Source organism: Centrocercus urophasianus, unplaced genomic scaffold (assembly GCF_019232065.1).
Source record: "Centrocercus urophasianus isolate 14NV4802_14NV808 unplaced genomic scaffold, USGS_Curo_1.0 seq_33, whole genome shotgun sequence".
Taxonomy (NCBI): domain Eukaryota; kingdom Metazoa; phylum Chordata; class Aves; order Galliformes; family Phasianidae; genus Centrocercus; species Centrocercus urophasianus.
This window is the reverse complement of record NW_024884900.1, coordinates 6,993,836-7,017,259: the sequence shown is the minus strand read 5'-3', so window position 1 is coordinate 7,017,259 and position 23,424 is coordinate 6,993,836. Positions and strand designations below refer to the sequence as shown.

General features: G+C 44.8%; 2 protein-coding genes across 3 annotated transcripts in view; one reads left to right on the top strand and one right to left on the bottom strand.

Annotated features, from left to right (window-relative positions):
- Window positions 1–10,463, bottom strand: EIF4H (eukaryotic translation initiation factor 4H). 2 transcript variants are annotated; one of them, XM_042830167.1, is made up of 7 exons: window positions 10,367–10,463; window positions 5,770–5,951; window positions 4,846–4,910; window positions 4,644–4,740; window positions 3,980–4,045; window positions 2,001–2,159; window positions 1–1,885 (listed from the first exon to the last, which is right to left on the bottom strand). In XM_042830167.1, the coding sequence occupies exons 1-7, from the start codon at window positions 10,423–10,425 to the stop codon at window positions 1,749–1,751; spliced, it is 765 nt and encodes a 254-aa protein (XP_042686101.1). In that variant the 5' UTR covers window positions 10,426–10,463; the 3' UTR covers window positions 1–1,748. The 2 variants fall into 2 exon arrangements, with proteins under 2 accessions (XP_042686101.1, XP_042686102.1); XM_042830168.1 differs by lacking the exon at window positions 3,980–4,045.
- A 525-nt stretch (window positions 10,464–10,988) lies between these two features.
- Window positions 10,989–23,424, top strand: part of MYBBP1A (MYB binding protein 1a) — a 49,766-nt gene continuing 37,330 nt past the window's right edge. Inside the window, exons 1-16 of the mRNA XM_042830164.1 lie at window positions 10,989–11,159; window positions 11,245–11,340; window positions 12,565–12,648; window positions 13,022–13,096; window positions 13,218–13,325; window positions 13,784–13,974; window positions 14,283–14,450; window positions 15,293–15,410; window positions 17,704–17,993; window positions 18,306–18,413; window positions 18,990–19,115; window positions 19,899–20,105; window positions 20,753–20,861; window positions 21,265–21,352; window positions 22,280–22,431; window positions 23,037–23,126. Coding sequence (XP_042686098.1) covers window positions 10,989–11,159; window positions 11,245–11,340; window positions 12,565–12,648; window positions 13,022–13,096; window positions 13,218–13,325; window positions 13,784–13,974; window positions 14,283–14,450; window positions 15,293–15,410; window positions 17,704–17,993; window positions 18,306–18,413; window positions 18,990–19,115; window positions 19,899–20,105; window positions 20,753–20,861; window positions 21,265–21,352; window positions 22,280–22,431; window positions 23,037–23,126 — 2,181 coding nt within the window. The remainder of the gene's footprint in view (window positions 11,160–11,244; window positions 11,341–12,564; window positions 12,649–13,021; window positions 13,097–13,217; window positions 13,326–13,783; window positions 13,975–14,282; window positions 14,451–15,292; window positions 15,411–17,703; window positions 17,994–18,305; window positions 18,414–18,989; window positions 19,116–19,898; window positions 20,106–20,752; window positions 20,862–21,264; window positions 21,353–22,279; window positions 22,432–23,036; window positions 23,127–23,424) is intronic.

The following is a 23,424-nucleotide window of genomic DNA, read 5'->3' as shown; positions in this document are numbered from 1 at the left end:
AATATTACTTAATGTTTTCTTTTATTTAAAAGATCATTCACAAAATACCATATCCATAAATTTATTTTGTTATGAAGCAGAATGTGTTAAGTGTTTGGAATTCTTTTTTCTTTTTTTTTTTGTTCTTTTTTTTTTTTTTTTTAAACATTTAAAAGTCAACTGTCTTGACTAGAGGTGAATTTTATATGGGAGTTTGTTCTTAAAATCTTTTCCACATTGAAGATGTAAATAGGTCACTAATTGGTTTGGAATACAACCACACAAATGCATGTCTGTCTTAAATTAATTATTAGTGTTAGACAAATGGTTCTTATCTCAGAAGCAGATTAAGTGACAGGCAGAAGGAAGGAAAGAGTAGTTCTGTGAGTTGCTGGGACTCTGACATGACAGAAGTAACTTTAAGAAGAAATTCACCACCAGCAGCGATGCTGGCAGTGAAGCAGCCATGCTTCCAAGAACTTTGGTGTGCTGGTTGTATCTGAAAGCTGTCAGCACTGGTAGTAGGGGCCCACAATTCTCATGCATTGGATGCATCCATCCTTCAGTGTTAAAGATCCAGATCCTGTTGTCAAACATCATGTGCTCTCTCCCCCTTAGCGCCAGTTTCCCCTCCCTCCTCCCACACAGAACACCCAACAACTGCAAGAAACACTTCGAGTTCAGAGAGATGCAGCAATTAGAAATGCTTTTCACCCAAACTTCTACATGAAGAGAATCTATAGCATAACTATTTCTAATCTGCCCATTTTAATGGTATAGTGAAAGCAGAGGTCTTAAAACTGTACACCACTGGGCAAAGAAATACAGGGGATAATGGCAATTACATACTGCATGGCAAAGTATATACTCCATAAAGAAAAATAAAAAAGTCAATTTTACCTGTAGAAACTTCATTTAAAAACTTACCAAACATGTAAAACCTAAAGAAATGTAAGCAGAAAAAAGCCAGTGAGCAGCTGTGCTCAAATAGGCACAGTTTTGCAGCACTAACTTCAAGCTCAGGAGTGTAGTATCATACCATTTTGAAGTCTACAAAAAGCAATCAGCAGCACTCTGCTGGCAGGTGCTTTATCCATACTGATTCCACCCATTTGCCAGGCTTGTCAGCCAACTTTATTTGCAGCTATTGATACTTCCAGGTAACCTGTGAGAAAGGGCAGCTACCTCCTTAGCTTTATAAGGGGCTCTGCTCTATACAACTACTCATCAATTATCCTAAATGGTATTTCACCACATGGTTAGAACTGTAAATTATTCAGTTCAACTCATCTGGACTCTCCAGTTTTCCTCTTCAGAGCCACAGCAATACAGAACAAGACATGCGGGTCAGAAGAGGAGCACTGAGGAAGTGAAAGGAAACAATACAGGGTAATAACTAAGTCTAACCTGTGCTTCTAAAGTAAAATAAACCCAGAAAGGAGGAAGTGAAGCAGCACCTTTGTCCATAGACCTCCACACTCGTGGAAGCAGCCACACCGCCTTATCTACTGGCAACTGTGCTGCTCGGAAGGAAACAGAAGAGGAAACTCAGCACAAAGCAGGCACTAGATACAGCAAAGCCAAGAACATACTAAAAACCACTTGTTAACAGCTGACATGCATTCACAAGCTCTGTGTTTTCGGTTTCAAAGAGGACAAATGCCAGATGGCAGGAATGGTAAACTGCAGGGTTGACATTCCAGCAGAGCTAGTCACTCTGTACTGTCTTGCGTTTTCTCCCGCCTCCCCATTCCCTCTCAACACCAAGCTCAGTCGTGCTCCTTTACTACTTCCTCTCGGGGCTTGGCTCCACCAAAGATAGCAGAATTTGGGTTGGCTACTTGATTGAGGGGAGTACCAACTGTTCGAGGTTTGAGCTGAAGCCGGGGCCGCTGCGCTCTTTCCTCTGCAAGAAAAAACAGCGAGGTCGTAAGATTTGCCTGCCGAGGGTAGCAGCTCTAATCTCATAAAGAAAACCACAGTGATTCTTAAAGGAAAGCTTGTGTTACAGACGAGTTTACCTTCTGTTGGCTCTCTGAAGTCCATGGAGGATCCACGAAGCGGAGGCCCATCTCGGAAACGACCAGTGCCACCAGTTCCCATTAAGGCACCTGGTGGCCGTCGGTCTCCAGGGCGAGTTCCTCTACCCCGGCCTCCCAGGAAATCGTCGTCTTTGAATCCTGAAGAAGGAAAAGGCTGAATTTAGAGGGCACACTTCACAGTACTTTCAATCTAGATTTTTATTTGGATGACTGGAAAGCCTTGCAAGTCACTGTTGCCAGTCCAAGATGATGCACTGAGAGCCTTTGTCTGTAGACAGGTCGCTTCACAGATTTCTAACATGTTCTGGAAGAGTCACAAGATTCCATACGAAACCACACTGTGCCACAGTCAGAACCTGATTTATTCACCTAGAGGCTCAGCCTTGCTCAGTCTCTGAGGAGGGGTCATCAAGCAGTGTAAAGTATGTGCCTCAACCTAAACTCAGACTTAACACTGTACGGTGAATTCAGGGGTAACACTAGCAGTACCACGAGTGCTGCTGCAGCCAGAAGATCACACTGCTCACAGCCTTAGCATGAAACCTGCAGAAATAGAGCAGATGGGAAAAGAACCAGGGAGTAACGAAACTCCATAGCTTTCCACTTGTGCTATTAATTGGCAGGGCAGTTACTACACTAATGAAAGAGCTAGGAAAAAAAAAATGCAATTCAGACTTTAAATATGAAACTGAATACATTTCTCCAGTCTGTGTATCAAAACCCACCAAAAACTGCCTGTCACTGACTTGACTTCCATTTCATACCAATGTCTATCTGGGCAGATTCCTCTATCATTCCATCTACATTCAACGGGAAGAAGATATTTCAATCTAGTAAAATACTGAAGTGGAATTGAATCAGTTTTCCAGAAGGCTCTTAGAAGCTGTGTTCCCATCTGAATGTTTCTGCTCCCACTCAGCATTTGGTAGAGCTGCAGGACCATTCTCTGCTGCTGTGCCAAACAGCATTTTTAAAGATTTGATCCAATGCAGTGGAATCTCAGAAGCGCTTCTGTAGCAACTAAGACTTAAAGGCTAAACTTCTGGCACACAAATCATTCGTCCAGATGAAACATATCTGTATTTGAAAGCTGCCAAAAAAGCTACATGGCTATGGAGGCTGACACCAGAATGCTTAGCTACAAAGGCAGGTTAAGCACAGCACTGTAGCAAGCTTGTTCTCTCCAGCATCATGCTTCAGTCCCATGCTAGGGCCATGGTGTGCTCTGTCACCCCTCCTTCTGCTTTATCCATTGCACTCATGCAGAGACCAGACATTGCAACACTGCACTTGCCAACATCTCCCCATCAGAAAATGGGCCAAACCCACAATTTCAGAGGACAAAAGCACAGGCGTTAATATCACCTTGGATACTGATAACTAGGAATTAACTGGAAGTCAAAAACAAACACAGTGGCTCCATCACCACCTTCTAACTCAGCAAATTCAGTTATTTGCTGCCACTGGCACGACTATAACAGACCTGAGTTTCAGGAATTGCATGCAAACATGCTTTGGAACTCTAACACACCTTTGGAGATGTCATTTGTTTCAGGACTACGGACACGACATTACATCTTAACAGGTTAAAGCCTCTACACTGCGAGAACACAGCACCAATATCAGTTTTTCCACAAGACCTGTCTGCTTCTGCTACTATTAAATAAATATTCTTGGCTTCACGCCTAAGAAGTGCAATGCTTAAAACCTTGACACCACCACCAACATTCAATGTTCTGTCACCTGAATCATTTCATAAAAACTTAAAATTAAGACCACTTCCTCTGTTACAAAGCAATTCAAGTTTCCCCTTTAAGAATTCCACTGCAGCCACAGCACATCCAGAGCTGGCACACAGTAGATTGAATCAAAACAGAAATGGGGACAAACGAGCTGACATGGAAGTGAGAACATTTTGGTGCCTTTGAGGCTGCCTATAGAAGTGTTAATACTGATACCAGAACCGAAGTCATCTCTGGAATCCCATCCACCTCCTCTGGATTCTCGGGAACCTCCTCCCATTCCTAGGAAAAAAGCCACAATTGTGTTCAGGTCTAAAGCTGTGGGAAAGACTGATCAAGGGGACACCAAACCTAAGTTCAGTCCTTCAATATCCAATGCCAGGCTGCTGGAAGACCTTCATTTCAGTACTGCCAAGTTCCATTGGAAAGTAACAAATGATTAGTTTATATTAACCAAAAATACGTGGTCAGGAAAGCTTCCCCACTACACGCTGTATGAAAAACTTCAGTGAAGTTAGATTTACGATCAGCAAAGCCTGCTCTCCCATGAGACATCGCTCACTTTCTTGTATCGTAAGAAAATAGCAGCAGATCAGACTCTTGGGCTTATGACTGTCCCCTGCCAGACCGTGCACACTGCTAGGGGGTTGGTCTCACTTCCTGGGTTAGGAGTGACAGCACATTCAGCTCTTGGACACAAAGCACATCTACTCCAGGCATTCCAGGAGCGGCAGCAGCTACGTTTCAGACAACGCAGACAGATTCTCCTTCCTGTAGTCTTCATGTTGATCTGTGTGCCTTGCATGCATTAGTTCACACCAGAAGTGGTCACTACAACAGCTATATTTAAAAAGCATGTATCTAGGAAAACAGAAGTCACCTCTGTCATCAGGTCCGCCTTTTCTGAAACCAAAGCCACCTTTATCCTGTTTTCTGCCTTCTGCTATGTCCACTCGCAGTGATCGGTCACCCAAAAGCTGTTAAATAAAGAGGAGAATCCCTTCAGAGTTTGCTAGCTGGGCTGCCAAGAAGTGTGAGACTTGTGCTCACCTGTTTCACAAACCAGTTGGAAATATACTTACTGCGCCATCATATGTAAGAGCTTCCTTGAGTGACTCCACTTCATCAAACTCTACGTAACAAAATCCTGGAAGAAGAACTCAGCAATTAATCCCAGCATTTTAGAAGGCATTTATAAGAAGCTTCTCTTCCCAAACATCTCCCTTCTCTTTCAGCTACGGGCAGGGCTAAGTGCAAGATGTACACGACTCCAGTCAACCATCGTTACAGATGAACTCATTTATAATTTATACCTATGGTTATTAACAGCTGGGGCAGCTCCTGCACAGAACTCTGCACAGGCACTACACAAGTAGGAGCCTGAGCTTCCTTCCCTTTACGTTCTCATGACAGGTGACATTTCATTTATGGGTAAGACAGGTATGTAGCTGCATATTGACATTTGCTATTAGCATCTTTAAACAAGAAGCTGAGGTACCTGCTGGTGGCAACCTGATTTTGTCACATCGCAGTGAATTCACTGTGCCTTCTCTCAGGCTCCCTGCATTAAACCCTTATCCTCTAACAAAGTCACTTAGGAATACACCTCCTTTCCACAAGCTACTTCCAATGTCAGTATGATTCACTTGCTCTAGAACACCTGCAGCTCTTCTATCTACTAAAAGGCAAAGCAATGGGAATCTTCTGAGCTAAAGAAAGGTTATGCACACACTCAAAACTTAAGATGTTCAATCTTAGGTGAGTCAGACACTTCAATTTTATTACAAAACATAAAAAAACCACAAAGAAAGAAGGCTTAAGAGTCTTTCATGAGGGGGCCAATATCAACTTATTTGTTGGTGAAAGACCTCGTGTAAGCCAACATGTTAGTTTGTTGTTCTGCCTTTACAGCAGAGACTGAAATTAGTCATTAAAAAGATTTTGAAAGCAGATAATTTTCTCCTCCCAGTAAGCAATCCAAAACTAAAGCAATTCTGAACACTCACCTTTAAATTTATCTGTTTCCTTGTCTCTGACTAGTCGTACACTCCTTACGCTGAGATCCTTGAAGATGGCATCTATGTCTCCTTGGACAGTGTTGAAGGGGAGGTTTCCCACATAGGCTGTGAAGGGGGGCTCTGTTGGCAGCTCTTTCTGTTTGCGTGAACCAAGGCCACCACCACGAGACCTGGTGAGGAAGCACAGCCCATTTCTGAACGTGACTCCCCGCAGTGCAGGGTGACACCCACTGACTCTTTGGGAGTGGATTTTCTCCCCGACTTCTGTTAGAGGGCCTTTATCTGTTAGAGGCCCATCACCTCCACAACAGTGCTGCTCTCTGCTTTACTGTATTACCTGACCAGTACTCCAGTGGGGGAAGATGAAGAATGAACTTCCCTGTATCACGAGCCATGACGATTGCAGCAACGTAGAGCTATCCACACTGTTCACTACTCTAAGAAAAACACAGCCCAGACCAGATTTTAGGCATAATTTATAGCAGTAAAGAAATACTTGCATGGCTCAGGCCTATCCTGAAGCTTATGTGGAAACAAAGCATTGAATCAAATGCGTATCATCAATTCCACGATAGTTTAAACATCTTTTGACCCTGAAAAGTCACCGCAGGGATCAGCTGTCAGATATCTAAAGGCTGCCTGATCTGCAACACACGCTGAACAGCTTAGCTGAACAAGACATTCTAAAGGCAGAAAAACCCAGTTTAAGCGGTGTTGGACGTTTCCTTCTTCCTTTGCGGTTCATGAACAAGGCAGAAGAAAACAAAGTTGTCTTTTCCCACCCTTTCTCAGCCTCACTCCGTTAAATCCATCAGCACTGGCTGCTGAGGAACTAGAGAAGTGGCAGCTAAATTCTTCACCTCATGAATGTAACACATCTGTGCTCATCTCCCATGCAGTCTAAGCATCCAAAGATAACTTTGATCTCTATTACAGAGAGCAAAGGCCCTTAACTCACAGCTCCTGCATCTCTTGACTGCAGGATGCCCCAGGCAACCCTGCAGTGCCATCTGTGTTGCCTAAGCAGACAGTTATCTGAGATGCTTCCTTTGACTCTGCCCGCATTCTCTCCTTCGGTACCTTGTTTGTACTGGATTTTGTTCATGGCTGCTCCCTTTCCAAGGCAGTCACTGTGCATTTAAAAGGGCACTGGAACACAACGTGTATTAAGCCAGGCTTTGCTAGGATGGCAAGGACTAATTAGATCTCTGCAGAGGGTCAAATATTATTCTGGCTAGTTGCATGCAGCCAAAAATCCAGAGGACAAGCAACGTATTTGTTCACCTTTTTTTTTTTCCCCCCCCTTCTTCATTCCAGAATAAATATTTTATTGCAAATGAAGGACAATGTTGAAATCTTGGATAAGATTCCTTAACTCTTGCAAGGCAGGCCTGTCCTTTGTGCCTATTGGTGCTACCAGGCAGGAGCTGCCCCCAACAACACCAGCGAGTTGCTGCATGTATTGGAGTCAAAACCTGCATATCTTTAACTAGCATCTACCCAAGTTCATATTGAAGTGCTTTTGACAATATCCCATATCTGCCTTCCTCTTGTTAACAAACCTAAAACACACTCGAGAACCAAAGCTTCTGTATCTGCATGCCATGGATGTATATCAATATTTATTTCAGCCACATGACTGAGCTTTAAGAAAGAGCTCAAGGATGCAGAGCTGCTCGAGGGAGCTCAGAAACACGCAGAAGTTGCATGTCCTTGTCCTTTATTTTCAATGACCTCACAAACAGCCATTAAAATGCCATACATTTAACTGACAGCCTAAAGTCTCAACTTTTAAATCCTTCCACCACATCAAAATTGCTCAGGCAGACTTTCACCATGTTTATTGGGCTGCCAATCATCCGGCTCAGCAAGCTGATTCATCTGAAGGCCCATCCTAAAGCCTATCAACAAGGTGATCCAGCCAGCTGGAAGGCAATGTGCCAATGCAGGAAGGAGGGTATCAGCCAGGGCTCCAACTACAGCTATCTCCACTTAGAAAGTGGAATTAGCACGGAACTGTTCTAGGAAGGCCTCAGTTATGAAATAACTATATATTTGGTGTCCTGGATCATTTGAGGAACACCAGTGGCCACACAGGGTTTCAAATAGCAGCCTACAAGGCTCGTGTACAGCCTCTACTATTTTTACAGCACCAGAAGAAGCTGTTCCTACACTTTGCTGCATTTTTTCAATGCTGAAAATAAATAAGGCTGAATCCAGGAACCAGGTCAGACTGCAGCAATGTGCTCAGTTTGTAACAAATACACTAAGTCCACTATAATTAAAAACACCCCTGAACTCAGTGACCTGGGTCACACCAAAGTACTCACGCCTGCATTTCCCACTCAGTGCAACCCTTGCTGAGACACAATGAGGTAACAATGACATCATCTGCACAGGAGAAGTGAGCACATAAATATATTTCTCCAGAAAGCCAAGGAAGTTTGTTTCTAGCAAAGGCAGGAAGAAGCACCTCTATAACCAGGTTACTTTTTGGTGGACTAAGCCAGATGACCTCGTAAGGCCAAAGTGGAGTGAAGGAGCAACCAAGCCATGATTCTGAAGGTACTCTCACAATGTTCTGCTGCTCTTTTCAGAAAATCTGTCAAAAAAAAATTCAACTAGACATATTTTGGAGAGCTGGTACTTAATAGCTAAACGAGAGTCTCACACTTCTCTCTCTGCCTTTTTGATGAGAATGCTTTACACCTTTTTGTTATTTGTGCTAACAGCATATTTTCTGTCTGAAATAAAGTCACTTGTAAATAAAGAACTACCACACATCTCAAGTACAGCAAAATCCCATCCCATCAAGTCACAGACATCTTCTGTCGCTCTTCCAGCGTAATTCTGAGAAATAAGAGAACAGGGCAGATGTCTCAGGAATGCCAGAGTTTGTTGGGAACTGCCACTTCATATCTGTCACACTGGTATCTCACGTTAACTCTTCATGCAGACCAAGGTTTTGAAAAATGCAGCTTTGAGAAACTCCATCTCAACTGAGTTCACCCCGTTCCTGCAGTCCCAGAGCCCTCAGGAATTAAAAAGGATTCTTTAACCAGAACCTTCAAGAATTAACAGCCATGTTTTCACTATGCTACGCATTATAAGACCTCACATGAAGCAGAGGGAGCTATTACAATCTTTGAATCAGGTGCTAGTAACTTAGCAGGGACGTCTGCAGAGGCACCCACTAATTACTTCAACTTTGATTCAGTAAAGCATGCATCTGAGCCTTGCCTGAGAGCAAGTTTAAGTAGTCTCTTCAAGAAATCTGAATATGAAAGGCACATTTTAATTTCAGCTTTATTACTTCATGTTACACGCCTACAGTGACAAGGGCAGATTCTACAGCAGCATCTGAATTAGTTACAAGTGTCAAATGCCACTTCAGGCTGTTATCGTTGTCAAAGCAGATTTCTAAGCGGCTGTATCATCTGTTTGCTCTGGGATGTCTCCCCTTTAGACAAAGGATAAACACGTACAGAACAGCTAATTCAGAAAGTTTAAGTACTGCTCTGCCCACATACAAAAACTCACCCCTGTGACCTCAGCAATACATCCTGCTACCTGAACTGCCAAAGAGGTGAAACTGATTTATTCCTTTAACCACAGAGAAGGATGAAAACACTGTTTAGAAAGCGCCTCTTGAAAGACTGAGCTATAAAAGCAGCATACTCATTAGCACTTGCTTGCAAACAGTTTATTTCACAGTTTTATGCCTACTGTTTTAATTTAGTGCACACTAACTTGCATTGCACCAACCTTCAAGAAACCAACTACCTGAATTTCCTAGCCTGATTTAAGGCAATCTTCCAAATCGCTATTGCTTTTTGTAGCCCACTTTCCACTCCTCCAACACATCCAGCCTCCGCCGAAGTCACAGAGCCGAGCTCCATTGCTACGGCTCGGTGATTTCGAGTCACCCCGCGCCTCGGTGCCGCGTGCAGCTCACGGCGCTGACCGAAGCGCCCCGCCCGCCACGGGCATCGCAGCGCCGCCCGCTCCCGGGGCTTTTCCATTCTGCCGGCTCGCGGCCTCCCGTCCTCCTCGAACCCTTCATTCGCGGGAAGCTCCGTCCTCCCGGCCCGGCCCTGCAAGAGCTCCGCACGGCCCGCCACGGCTCCAGCCCAGCACCTCCTCGTATCCTGTATTCCTTGTATTCCATCCCCTCCCCCCGCTCGCCCCCGGGCCGGCAGACACGCACTGCCGCACACCGCGTCCTCCCGCCCTTCTCCAGAGCTCCGAGCCGCCACACCGCAACCCTGGCGGCACTCATCCGCCTAACCGAGGGATCGCCCCTAGCCCATCCCGGCCCCTCGCGGTCTCGGCCCCCTCCACCCGGGTTAGACAACGAGGGGAGCCGATGAGCTCCCGCAAGCGGCATCGCCGCCCGTCTGCCTCCTCTCCCGCTATCGCACGGCGCAGGGGCCACGCTAGGCCCGGCCGGGCCGCGCCCCCTCCTCCCAGGCCGGGGTCACGGAGCGCCTTTCCCTGCTTCCTTCTCCGCTCCCCGGGGAGCTCCCGACATTTCTCGGCGACCCAAACCCGGGCTCTGCCCCCCCCCCCCGGCGCCTCAGCTCACCCCCGGCCGCCGCCGAAGCTGCTGTAGGCCCGATCGTCGTAAGGATCGAAATCCGCCATCGCCACCTCAGCCTCCACCCCGTGCGAGCGTGACAGGACCGCGCCACGAGGACCCCGCGCCGCTTATATACGGCGGCGCGCGCGCCAGGGCTGCCCCTGCCTGTGCCTGTCTGCAGCGCCGCGCCGGGACGGGCTGCCCCAGCCGCTGCCTGACAGAAAATCCCAGCGCCCCGTCACAGGCGGGCGGCGCGGCACTGCGCCTTTGTGCCGTGCGGTGCGGCGGTTCCGCGCTGCGTCTGGGCGGCTTTGCGGGATTCGCGTGTCTGGAGCTTTCGGTACGAAGTGAAAATCGCGCGGGTGATTAGAAATAAAGGAGTTGCGCTGTTTGTTTGTACGTTTGCGGAGGCTCTGAGTGCTTCGGGTCCTCCACCTCCACCGGCGGGCGCCTCGGGGCCAAATCTGACCCACGAGGGCACGGCGGCATCCCTCGATGAGGGGAGGTCCGCGAGTAGCGGATCGCGTCGCTCGGGCACAACCGGCGGCCCCGCGACCGCTCCGTCCCCGCTGCCCCGGAAGAGGCGGAGCGGGCGGCGCTGCGGCGGCCCCACGTGCGGAGGAGCGGCATGGCGGAGCCGGGAGCGCGGCGCGGCGGGGCGGTGCCGGCCGATCCCAGAGGGGTGCTGCGGAAGGGCCGCGCTTTTCTCGATCTGTTCTGGGATATCGCCAAACCCGAGCAGGACGTGCGGCTGGAGGCTACCGAAAATCTGCTGCGGCACCTGAGGGACGGCGGGGAGGTGAGCAAATGCGGCTGGGGAGCGGCGGGGCTCCGAGCCGCTCGGGTCCGTGTGGGGCGGCTGTCACCGCCTGGCTCTGTTTCAGGATGAAGAACTGAAGTACGCTTTGAAGCGCCTGGTGGAGGGGCTGGGAGCCACGCGTGAGGCTGCGAGGCCGGGATTCAGCTTGGCCCTGGCACAGGTCAGTGCGTTGGAGTCACAACAGGATACTTTTATTTCTTGACTTAGAAGATGCAAGGGCGTTTTCCTCTGGTATCACACACGTTGTGCTTAAAAGTTGCTTGCTGTGGCCTAATAAGTGAGGCAGAGGCTTCAGTGATGAGGCTGATCGTGAAAAATAGGGAAGGAGTAGGTGGGCATTCGACCATCCTACATAGCACTGAGGGTGGGACATTAGCACTTACCTATGAGAAAAGAGCAAACCTCCCTGAAAGGAGGTTGGAGCATGGTGGGGATCTGTCTGCTCCCAGGTGACAGCAATGGGATGAAAGGCAGTAGCACGCCGGGGGAGGTTCAGGTTGGACATTAGAAAAAATTTCTTATCAGAAAGAGCTGTGATGCATTGGCACAGCTGCACAGGGTGGTGGTCACTGTTCTGGAGGTGTTCCAGAGCCATGGGGATGTGGCACTGAAGGACATGGTCAGTGGGCATGGTGGGGTGGGTTGGGGTTGGACTTGGGGATTTCAGTGGTCTTTTCTCTGTGCTGTTTAAGTCTGTAATATTGTAGACGTTGAGTCTATAATTATAAGTCAGTGAGTTCCTGCAGTGGCGGTCCCCAGTGGGATGTGACCCTATCTCACCTAACAAGCTGGTGATACAGCAGGGCCTGTTTTCTTCCCACTTAGGTCAAGGCCTTGCTGAAAGGTTTTGTTGCTTCTGTTACAGGGTCATATGATTGCAGCAAAATGCTTTTATTATTAGTTATGCTAGGTTGGGAGCTTACAAACAGGAGGGAAATCAACTCTTTGAAAGGGTAGGTTGCAGGACAAAGGGAAATGGCTTTAAGTTGAGGGAGGGAAGATTTAGGCTGGATGTCAGGGAGAAGTTCTTTACCCAGAGAGTGGTGAGGTGCTGGAACAGCTGCCCAGAGAGGCTGTGGATGCCCCGTCCATCCCTGGAGGTGTTCAAGGCCAGGTTGGATGGGGCCCTGCGCAGCCTGGGCTGGTATGAAATGTGGAGGTTGGTGGCCCTGCATGTGGCAGAGAGGTTGGAGATTCATGAGCCTTGAGGTCCCTCCCAACCCTGGCCATTCTGTGATTCTGTCTGCACTGGTTCTAATTCTAGTTCTTCTCTATTCTACTCTAATGAAGTAGCACATCTGATGCTCAGCCCCGTTTTGGCTGAACTAGGTAAATCTTCATAGAATGCAAGAGTTGCCAACTGAGCTCTCATCCATCTCCTTAGGTTTTGCAGGCTTTTGAGGAAATCCCACTGTGCAGTGTCCTGGAACAGATAAAAGAAAAGCATAATCTTGAAAAAGTGAAAAAGGTGAGTTTTTTTGTAGCAGCATTGGCCAGCAGCTGGTTGTTCTCTGCTCTTCGGGAGTCTGAAACCTGGACAGTGTGGCTTTGGGGTTCATGCAGTGAAAAAAAGTGAAGTATTTCTGAAAGCTGAAAATAGATGGCATTGTTGTCTGCCACTATTTTAACTGAGATTTGGCCATGTGACAGAGAGATAATCAATGACAGGCACTATTAAACATGGTGCTGGAGGTTGGTTTTGGGTTTCTTATCTTCATCTGGCAGGATGTTCTAGGCTAAATCTTCCAGCCACCTTGTTCCACAGATCAGAAGCGTAGCTGAATATGAGATGTAACCTCTCAGGGGGTTGGGTTTTTATTCCGCTATTTTTTCCTTTTCAGAAACTTGTAAGAAATGCTGCTTTTGGAAACTTTTTTGGAGTTATGTCTCTGTTCCAATCTGGCCGGCTTGTCAAGGTAACATTACCATGGTTATTTTTGTTGTTTGTCAGCAGTGGTTCTAGGGCTGCCTGAAATAGAGAGAGTATAGAGGGAAAGGCTGCGAGCCTTTGCTTTTTGAGTTGTCTTTCCTTTCTAGGACCAGAAGGCTCTGCTGGAGAGCATCCAGCTTCTGCAGCAGCTGGCACATCACCAAACACACCTCAGAGATCTCCCTCGCAAAACCCTTGTTGACATTTTGTCAGAGGTATGGCCACGGCCTGCGGTGGATGGGAGGAGGGAAGGCTTTGCTTTGGGAACTGCTTTTTCATTTGTTCTTAGCTAGAAGTTGAGGGAGGGTTATGGAAGAGTAAATTTAAACTATGGGAGCAATATTCTAGATTGTCTGTGAGCAGATGCTTTTGTTCTGGGAAGGATGCTCTGATTTACTTTAGTCTGACTCCATCATGGACAAATCCATGCTTACTAACAACATATTGTCCCGTTCTGTGTGGTTCAGCACCTGGGGGACTGTATGGCAATACTGGACAAAAACTGGATTAATTTTGGTTGCATCACCATAAAGATTAGTTGTAAAGTTTTTGAAACACCACAGGCTTTTTGTAAAACACTGTACAATGCAGGTGTTTTAATATACGACACAGCAGGTTAGTAAAATGCCCTCAGACGTTTCTCACATAGTCTCAAACCTTAATTTCTGTCCAGGTTCCTGAAACTGTGTTTGAGGAGGTGCTGTTTGGCATCTTGCAAGCTGATCTGACGTCAGCCTTCAAATCTCCAGAGAACCTGCACCTTTTACTAGTGGGCATGCAGAAGTTCCCTGGTGTTCTAAAACCTAAAAAGCTAAAGAAGCTGTTTGGCTCACCTACTATTGTAAATGAAGAAAATATCCCCAGGTAAGTTGCTAAATGACCACCATTAAATGCAGCATTCTCGGTCTCTTGGCTATCTGTGAGAGAAGTATGACTTTCCCTCTGAAATCTGCCTGTATTTACTACTAGGAATGCTTTTTAACTTTCTATGTATGTTGGGGGTTAAATGCTGACAGCTGTGCAGGTTATTAAATTATAGTTCTGACATTTCTCCTGAGGTGTTTTGCCTCTGGTGATTAGGAAATATTCTGCCTTGTTCAGCAGGATAAATTTGGCCTTCAGCAATTCCCTTGCAGGCTTGATCTTTCACACCTTGCTCTTGCTTCTTTTAGGCTTGTAGAGCTTCTGGAAAGTGCTGCCAAGTCAGAGAAGAAGGACAAGAAATTGCCCAGTGTTGGACTTGATTTGCTACAAGTGTCGTTGAAGGAAGGTGCCTTTGAACTGTTTTGGAATGAAGCTGTGGAGAATGGGCTATTCAAGGAGAAATCAGGACCTGTGAGGTTTGTTTTAATGTGCAGTATTTATTGCTTTCCTTAATATCCTTCTGTTTCTTGCCTCAGTCTTTCTGTTGCCCTGTGGTAGGATGGAGCAGATGTTTTCTGATGAACAATGTGAAACATCTGGTTATTTAGATATTCATGAAAAACCTTACAGGAATCCACGAATTATCAGTGTGATTTCTGCTAGAATGGGATGCATTAAAATGCCTGAATATTATTGGTCTCCTTTGGTTTGGGTTCTGACACAGTCTGTATTTTAGTAGGCTGTGACTGGGATTGAAGTCCTAGCAGTAGTTGTTTCAGTTTCTTTTCCAAGTCTAATATTAGATCTTTGCAGGATTCTTAGATTGTCTCCTGCAACTCATATTGTACAAAAATAGAGCAAAATCCTCAATATATCTATTGAGGATCTATCTAACAGGTCTTGAGCCCATTGGACAAAAAAAACATTGATAAAATTTGACAGCAAGTTGCAAAAACACACAAATTTTTGTTAGTCCTGTGGAAATGAATACATAGGGAGAAGAGAACCAGCTAGTGGGTTGAGGAAGGGGCTGCTGGTGAGGACTCATCTTTTTCTAGGTGGCAGAGGATGTGGTATGGGGAGAAATCTGAAAGCTGTGCTAGGCAGTAGGAATATTTTCAACACTAGGATTTTTGACTTCAGTCTTTGTGCGTGGTCCTTGCAGCCTGTCCCCATCATTTATTCTGTCATACAATCCTAGAATGGCCTGGGTCGAAAAGGGCCTCGAAGATCATCTAGTTTCAACCCCCGTCTCATCTTCCTATGTGGCTTTGTGACTTTGTCTCTATTTGAGAGAATCTTCTTTGTTTCTGCTCAGTTACATGTGCTACCGGCTGCTGGGCAGTGCTCTGCCATTCTTGTCTCTGGATCAGCTGCAGATGGTTCTCAAAGGAAGGGTGATGCAGCACTATGGAGAACACGTTGTAACAACTCAGGTAGGTCTTCTGGAGGTACTCATGTTCAGGGATAAAGGCACTGTTCTGAGCACAACTTGCCCCCTATGTTTGTCCTCTTTTCTAATCTTCTTGTATTTAAAAAATACACATATATGTGATTCAGACTTTGGACTCTTACTGATAGGGTTATTGCATGATGGTGATTGCAGTGGGATGAGTGAGTCTGTGACTGCTAGCTGTTAGTGCCTATTTCTGTATTGCTATTCATACTTATGTTAAGGAGTTTGGAATCATTCACTGCTTTCATAGATGTTGTCAAGAAAGCTCTAACCATGAGGGAAGCAGAGGAAGGGCAGCCCTCAGCATATTGACAATGTCATATGTCATCCTTTGGCAGTCCTTTTGATTTTGCATATCTAGATGCTCCTTTTTGTCTCTCAGTTTGCTGGGTGTTGCATGAACATTTGAGAGCAAAGACAAAAAAGGACAACTTACTCTTTGTGTATTTTGGTGCTTGTTTCATTAAGCACAGATTTTATATGGACATTGGATTTTGGAACTCCTCTTCCTCCTTCCTACTTAGGAATCAAGCAAACAACACATCTCTACTATAAAGGGAGGAAGAATGAAAGGAGAGTACTGATAATAATGGTCTTTAACTTGGCTGTCATGCTAACATAGTCCTAAACATTCTCAGTGGACCCAAAAATCATTGCCCTTTCTTGGGAGGGATTGGATTTGACAGTCTTTCTGTTCTGGTTCCAGAACTGTGATAGATGTGTCTTTGCACTGAAAATAATGATTACCATGGTGCCTCCATATATGGACCAGTTTTCTCCAGGGTTTTTCCACTGACTGAGTTGTTTTCTTGTGTTTGGCTTTTTTTCTGTTCTTCCATGTGCATCGAAAGATCTGTTAATGTAATTCCTGTCTGAAATACACAAATTCGCTGAAGACAACCTCTGCCTAACTGTATGCAAAGAGAAAAGCCTGGTTTTGTTGATGAGGAAGTAGAAAATATCTCAGTTTTATTTTCTTTGTTTTGTTTCCTTCCTTTATGCAGGTTGTTTATTTTGGTAAGCAAATGTAAGTTTTTATTGAATTCGTGTTGCTCTTGGAGATGAAACTAGGCAAAGCTTGAGTGGTAATGATTGAAGTTAGCTTACCTAATCTGCTTTTTGTTGTTGTTTTTTTTTTTTTAGCCAAGGGAGCAAATGTATTAAATTTTTGTTGAGAAATGATGAAATTCCCACTGTGAGCTATTAGCCTGTTTGCAGCCAATCACTTGTTATTTTTTTCTCCCAGCTTTCATACTGATAGACAAATAAGGAGGTTTTGAATCCAGGAAAAGCAGGACCTTGCTAAACTGTGCTCTGTGTGAGATGGCTTGTTGGAATATTTATGCTCTGGGTGGATGGATTTGTGGTTAATTAGAAATCTGTAGAGCTCTTATTTTAAAAGCAGCATTCCCTAAACTTTCATTGCTTTTCCCATTCCTGGCAGGTTTCTGTACTGATTATGATACATTACCAGACAAGTTGTTTTATTCTTTTACAGAAGTTACGTTACATTTTTGTAATGAAGCCACAGCTTCTCTTCAGGGTTGGGCCAGTTATACTTCTGTTTTTTTCCAGACCAAATGTGAAGGCAATAAACGCTGTGGGCAGTGAAAAGTCACGACAGAATGGGATGTGTGGTGAGATGGGATGTGTCCTGATGGTCTGCATGCTGCTGGACAGTCTGCCAGCCGAATGCCTTGCAGACCAGTACACCATTAATAGGCTTTAGCACAAACCAGCTGCACTTCAGGACATGCTGGTGTTATTTTTTAGGTTATGCTGGTAACTCCCCCTTCTTTCAGAATGCCTCAACACTTTTGAGACGTCAGGGAGAGAAGGTGGGATTTGTCCCATGTGCTGTAGACCAGCAGGCTGCTGGATGAGACCAGAAATGATGATGTGGGAGAACTTCTGAATTGAGGGAAAGCGTGAAGCAAATGGTGGGAGAAACATCCTGAACCTATCCCCATAAAATAGAACTGAGCAACCTAAGAGCTTAGCTGCAGTGATCCATGTGTGGTCTGGCCTGCTGAAGCTTGGCTGGTTGGGAAAGTCCAAATTGAAGGGTTGAGGTACATGCCAGGATTCTTTGGTTGCTTGCAGTGATTCCTTTTATGTGAAGTGAAATCAATGACCTGCTGTATCCCTTATGAAAGTGTTCAGGCATGTGGCTTTAATTCACTTACTGCAGTCAAATCAGTAGTGATTTGTTCTCCTAGTGACATGCAGGCTCAGTGTGCGGCTCCCAACCTGCTTGTTTGACTGTTTTTCAGCTTCCAGACCGATTTAAGTTTGCTCCAGAGATGGAAGCATACGTAGATAAATTCCTGACCAGCTGTGATGATCCGGAGAGGCAGCTAGCAGTGATGATCAGCTTCTCTACTCTCACCAATCAAGGCTACCCAGTGGTACCCAGCGTTTGGAGGGTAGTTAGGCACCTGCAGCCAGTGGCATTGCAGAAATACGTTGAGTGGCTCAAGGACATGTTCCTCAAGCCAGACTTGGACTGTTGTTTGGACTTCTCAACTAACCGGCAAAAGCAGAACCAGGAAAATAAAAACATGTGAGTGCGTCTATGATGCGTCTTTTCATTCTGCTTTGTGGTTAAGGGAGCTGCTAATGCAGTTCTTAAAGCAGTGCTGGTGATCTGTAATCCCTTGGTGGGGCAAATTGATTGTTGTGTAGTAAAAAGCAAGCTTGGGAGGGTTGTATCTCTTCTTATGTACCTGTTGCTTCTTACCACATAACTTACTTTGCTATTCTTAATGTAAACCCTCTATGTGAAAGTCACCTCTTGCTGCGTTGGGTCTTGTGCTTTGTGCTTATTTGTGTGTGGTGTTCATGCTACTGATTGTGTTCACTTCCCTATTGAAAGAGCACAGCACAAGATTGCTCGATTAAGGAAATGGATCATCCACCGACTGATGAGCATTGTTGAGAGTCCTGTGAAGAAAGAAGAGAGCCTTGTGATGGACATTTCCAGGTGAGAATGGTTCTAAGACTGAATGCCACATGTGCTTGGAATAATTATTGTCTTTACAGCAGTGCTCTAGGTAAGCTGTTCTCATGGCAGATTGATACACAAATATTCCATAATTAGTTATTTAGAAGATTAGGTTCTGTTTTCAAAATGCATTCTGCAAACTTGGACAAGCTCTTGTCATAAGTAGTTCAGGCCCTTGTAATCAACTCAGTCACATTTGTTTTTTATAAATGTTGGGTTCCTTCTTTAGCCTGTTTGAAGATGTCACTTCTAATCCTTGTGTCAGATTTTAGTGATTTTATTTTTCAGTTTGAGTCTTGGAGGATATAACCCAAATGTGACAGTCTGAGTATTGCATGGCCTCAAATGTTGATACTTCACTTGTGTGAAATCATGAGCGTCCTTTTTCTGGTCTTTACCCTGCATACATGGAGAAAAGGGTTTTAATGTAGAGAATGGTATTTCTCAGTATTTAAACATCCTTATGAAAATATTGTATGTGCAAATAGACTGGTTTTGCTCTACTGTGACCTAACTGACTTTTATTATTTTTTTTTCTCATTTTGTGTATTGTAGGTTTTGCTTCTTCCATGCTTTCTTTGAGACTAAGAAAAAAACTTCCCAAATACCTGAAACAAATGCCCTTATATCAGAACCCCTAGATGAACAAGCTCACTCACTGGCAGCAAACTATTTCTTTGGGTAAGAGTTTTCCTGGCATGCCCTATGTTTGGTATTTTTTCATCTTTCCTGGAGATAAAACACCGCGATCACCATGCAAATGGCAGAACAAGATGTTTGAGCTGGTTTGCTGCAATTGGAGTGTTTTCTTTTTGACTCCAGGCCTAGGAAATGGCTTCTTTTTTAGGGAGATCCTATCTGAATGTCCCAAAGATCCTAAGCTTTTTTCCAATAAAAACTTTTTTTTTTTTTCATTGCAAACCTACTGAGTATATGTGTGACAGTCAGGTAGGCAGTTGAACTCAGGATGTGTTTTCTCATGTGGTTTCTGTTGTCTCTGTTGCAAACTAGAGGTAAAAGGACTAAAGAGAGAGGTCACACAGCTTGCTGTTGGCTTTTTGTCTGGGCTGTGTGTGAGCCACTGATAGATTCGTGTGCTAAGGGAGATGGAGTTTGAGCAATAAAACAGGCATGGAATAACAGACACTGTCAGGTGATTGCCCAGGCTGATGCTCTAACCTGAGTAGAGGGAAAGTAGAGAACACAATGGGACAAAGAATGGGAAACAGCTGGGAACAAGGATGGTAGTCAGTGTAGAGCATTTTTGGGGGCACCAAGGCAATGAGGTGCACATTACTGTGCCTGGATACATGCATGGCTTGAAAGTTAGGGTTGTGAATCTGGGTTAAAATGAGTGACCAGAGCTCCGTGTTGAGTGCTCTGTCTGGGGACAGTATTTTGGCAAATTTGGAGAAGGTCATCTTGTTCATCTGATGATAATGTGCTGGCTGTTCTTCTTTTTAGGTTGCTTCAGACTTTAAATACCTTGACTGTTTTGGGGGATACAACTGAGGCAGCAGCCTTGAGGGAGAAGCACATCCATGGTGTGACTGCAGATGGGAAGCTGTGGATCTTTCATCTTGTTGAGTATGCCAGTGAGCTGCTCTCCAGTGAGAAGTATGTCAAAGCTGTGAAGCCTTTTACCAAGGAACAGAGAGATGCCTGGGAGAGGTGAGAAGTTTGGGAGGCTGTGTGCTGGGATCATGGGATGAGGAAGCTAAAAAGGGCTCTAGGCTTTAGTCTCTGGGCTAATAGAAGATTTTCGCTGTATTCTCTTGTCCTCCTCCTTTTGTTCTGACTGCTGCAACAGAACCTTTTCACAGGCAGAAGCAGTTGTGTTTCTTCCCTTCAGTATCCTGTACCTGGTACTTGGGTTTCAGATGCCTTCCTGTTTCTCATCACCCAATTCTGTTTTATTCTGTGTGTTAACAGTGTGTTAAGTGGTTTTGTCCTTTCCTATTTTCACTCACAGTCCCTCTCCTAAACAAGTTAGCAACTCTGCTAAGCTTTTCTCCCTAGGATGCCCGTTCAGACTTCCCACTGACTCTTTCCTGATGCTCTTTTCTGGGCATGATAAGGGTCTTTGTCTTGGCTATAGTGTTAGGAATGTAGCTTGTGTCCAAGTGCAGAGGTTTTGTAAGCCACACGAGGTTGAGATGCTATTGTTAAGATTATGCATTGGATGTATGTCCAATATCAGTAAATTAGAAGTTGAGTATAGAAAATGGTTTTGTAGATTTTGTCATGATTTTAGTCTGATCATAAGAGGGGGTTTGCTGTTGTTATCGTGAAAGACTCAAAAGGATTTATTTCTTCAGAACACTTCAGTCTGTGAAGAACCTGCAAAAGAAGAAAAGTAAATCAGACAGTGCCAAGCACTTTGCTTTTCAGCAACTTCTGCTTTTAATGGCCATTCATCTTTTCAAGGTAAGCTCTCTGAAGCAAATCTGAGTAATGCAAAATGTATTGATAGCAAAGCCTCCTGAACACCCAGCTGGAGAATTTCTTTGTATTCAGAGATCTGTTCTTTCGCTGCCTCTGGCTTCTAAAAATGGGAATTGGGAGTTAATAAACTGATTCTTACACTGTCTGTAGACACCAAGTTACAGGGGCAAAGCTTGGTGGAAGCACTGGTTGTGCTATTGATTTGTTGCTGGGTGAAACAATTCTACTTTGTTTCATATTTTCCTCTGTAGAGGGGTTATAGTAGCTGATTTTAATACCTGTACTCTTTAAAGAGATCCTTAGGTTTGGGATATATTCCTTTTGTTGCTGTTGATATTGGGGAATTCACAAACTGAGTGCTTACTGTCTACATGTGGTCAAACAGAATCCATCTGAAACAATGGATCTTCTGAGTGACCTTCTGAACTGCACAGAGAGGGCGTTCAGCAAGGAACCTAAGAAGAAAAAGACTGGTGAGTCCTTTCTGAATGGGATTGTTGAGGCCCTGTCAAAAGACAGAAAATGCAGGTTCTGCATTAATGAATCACTCTGCATGCATCATTTCTGGTTTGATGCACTTTTTCCCAGGAAAATCCCCTCTCCTTCATTCTTTCCTCATCTTTCCAAATCTGTTGTCCAACCTTGCCATCCTCATCCTCAGTTGATGGTGTTCCTATATGCCCCTTACAGAGTTGGTGGGCTTCAGAACTTCTTGTTGTTCAGATGAGCAGCATCCAACAGTTCGTTCATTTTGAGTCCTTGCTCTGTGCTGCCCATGAGCTTGCTGAATACAGCAGGCAAGCCTGAAAGTCGTTACTTCAGGAGCACAAGTCCTGGGCTGTCTGAATGCATCCTTGTGTGCACACATAGGACAGGTTCTTTCCCAGACAGGAAAGACAGGTCAAATCCCAACCTATTTCCACAGGCCCAAAGCGAGACTAAACTAAAGCAGCAGAAACACGTTGGGATTTGAGCAGAAAAGAACCTGTCTTACACTTACGACTTTGTCTCTAAGTATGGGCTTATTCTTCTTAATTCCTATGTAAATTAGTAGGTTACAGAACAGAAGCCATAATTTTTGGTGACTTAGTTGTATGAAGATAAGGATTTCCCGTCTTTCAGACTAGTGGACCACTCTCAAACTTCTTTCCCTGGGCTCCTGTGACTACTGATTTCATTGGAAACCCTTTAAAAATCAGATAGTTTGGCTAACTAGCTGCTGCTAATTGCTTTAACGTGGTCAAATAGGTACCTCATGAAGAGCAAAAATGCTAATGTAAGTAATGATTAAATTAATTGGAGGTTTTGTTACTTGTTGAAGCTTTGCAATCATCTAAAAACTATTTCAGGTACGTTTCTCCTTCTGGTTAGTTGTTTTTCCATTGTTTGTTCCTGTGCAGAGAACACAGAGCCAGAATGGGTTGAGGTGATTGTGGAAATCCTCCTCTCCCTCCTTGCCCAGCCCAGCCTGCTCATACGCCGCATTTCCAACAGCGTGTTTGGACGGATCTGTCCCAACCTGACCAAGAAGGGCCTGCAGCTGATCTTGGATGTAAGTCTTGTCCCTAACAGGCAGAGAAGCGTGCCTCTATTTTGGGGTTAGATAAAAGCCTCCTTGACTTAAAAAATGTCTGTCATATGTGTGCTGCTGCAATTTAAAAGCAGATTGTGGATGATTTCTTTGTGAGAGCATGTGATCTAATTTTAGGCTACGTTCCTTAGCAGTTTGGGGCTGAGGAAATTCGTGATGCATTTTATAAAGCTGTTATGTTTTTTACGTGAATATCAAAGAGAGCTTTTTCTGAGAAGATTAAGCATAGATGTACTGAAAATAACCAACACTGAAAACTGGAGCTGGTCACACCACTGAGTAAGGTGGTGTCTTCTGAGAGAGTAGCATAGAGATGGCAGTACTTGAAACATGAACCTAGACTTGTAACAAATCAAATGTGTGATCTGTCTCCAACCTCTGCACCTTCTTTGTTTCTTATAGAAAGAACTTAATAACTACCATGGTATTAAAAGTCAGAAAGTTGCATGCCCTTACTGTGTCATCATTCAGCTGTCCGTGTGAGCTGAAATTCACGTCTTTTGTGCACGCAAAGGCATTAAAACAAAGCACTGAATAAAAGGAAAAACAGTCCCTCATTTCTGCAGGTTCTTGACCCGTACCAAGATCAGGATGAAGAAAGTGCTGTTGTTGTGGTGGAAGAATCAGAGAAAAAGATCAAGTCTGCACAGGACACGGTAATTGATGTGGCATTTCTCGTGCCAAACAATTGTCAGACCCTCAGCATTTAACAGTAACATTTCTGCTGATCAGTCGTAATGGACATAACTGCATTTCTCTGCCTTGAATGAAATGGCTTTGGCTCTATTAGGATTTATTTTGTATGTGGAACACACAAATGGTTTGCTGGAAGTGCATGTTTATTAGTCTCTTGAGATTGAAGGAAAATGCTGTTGTGGGTATGGCTGTTTGAACAGGTGAGACTTCCTGAGAATTGCCTACATCCTAAGATTAGCACAGACCTCTCTGCAGCCA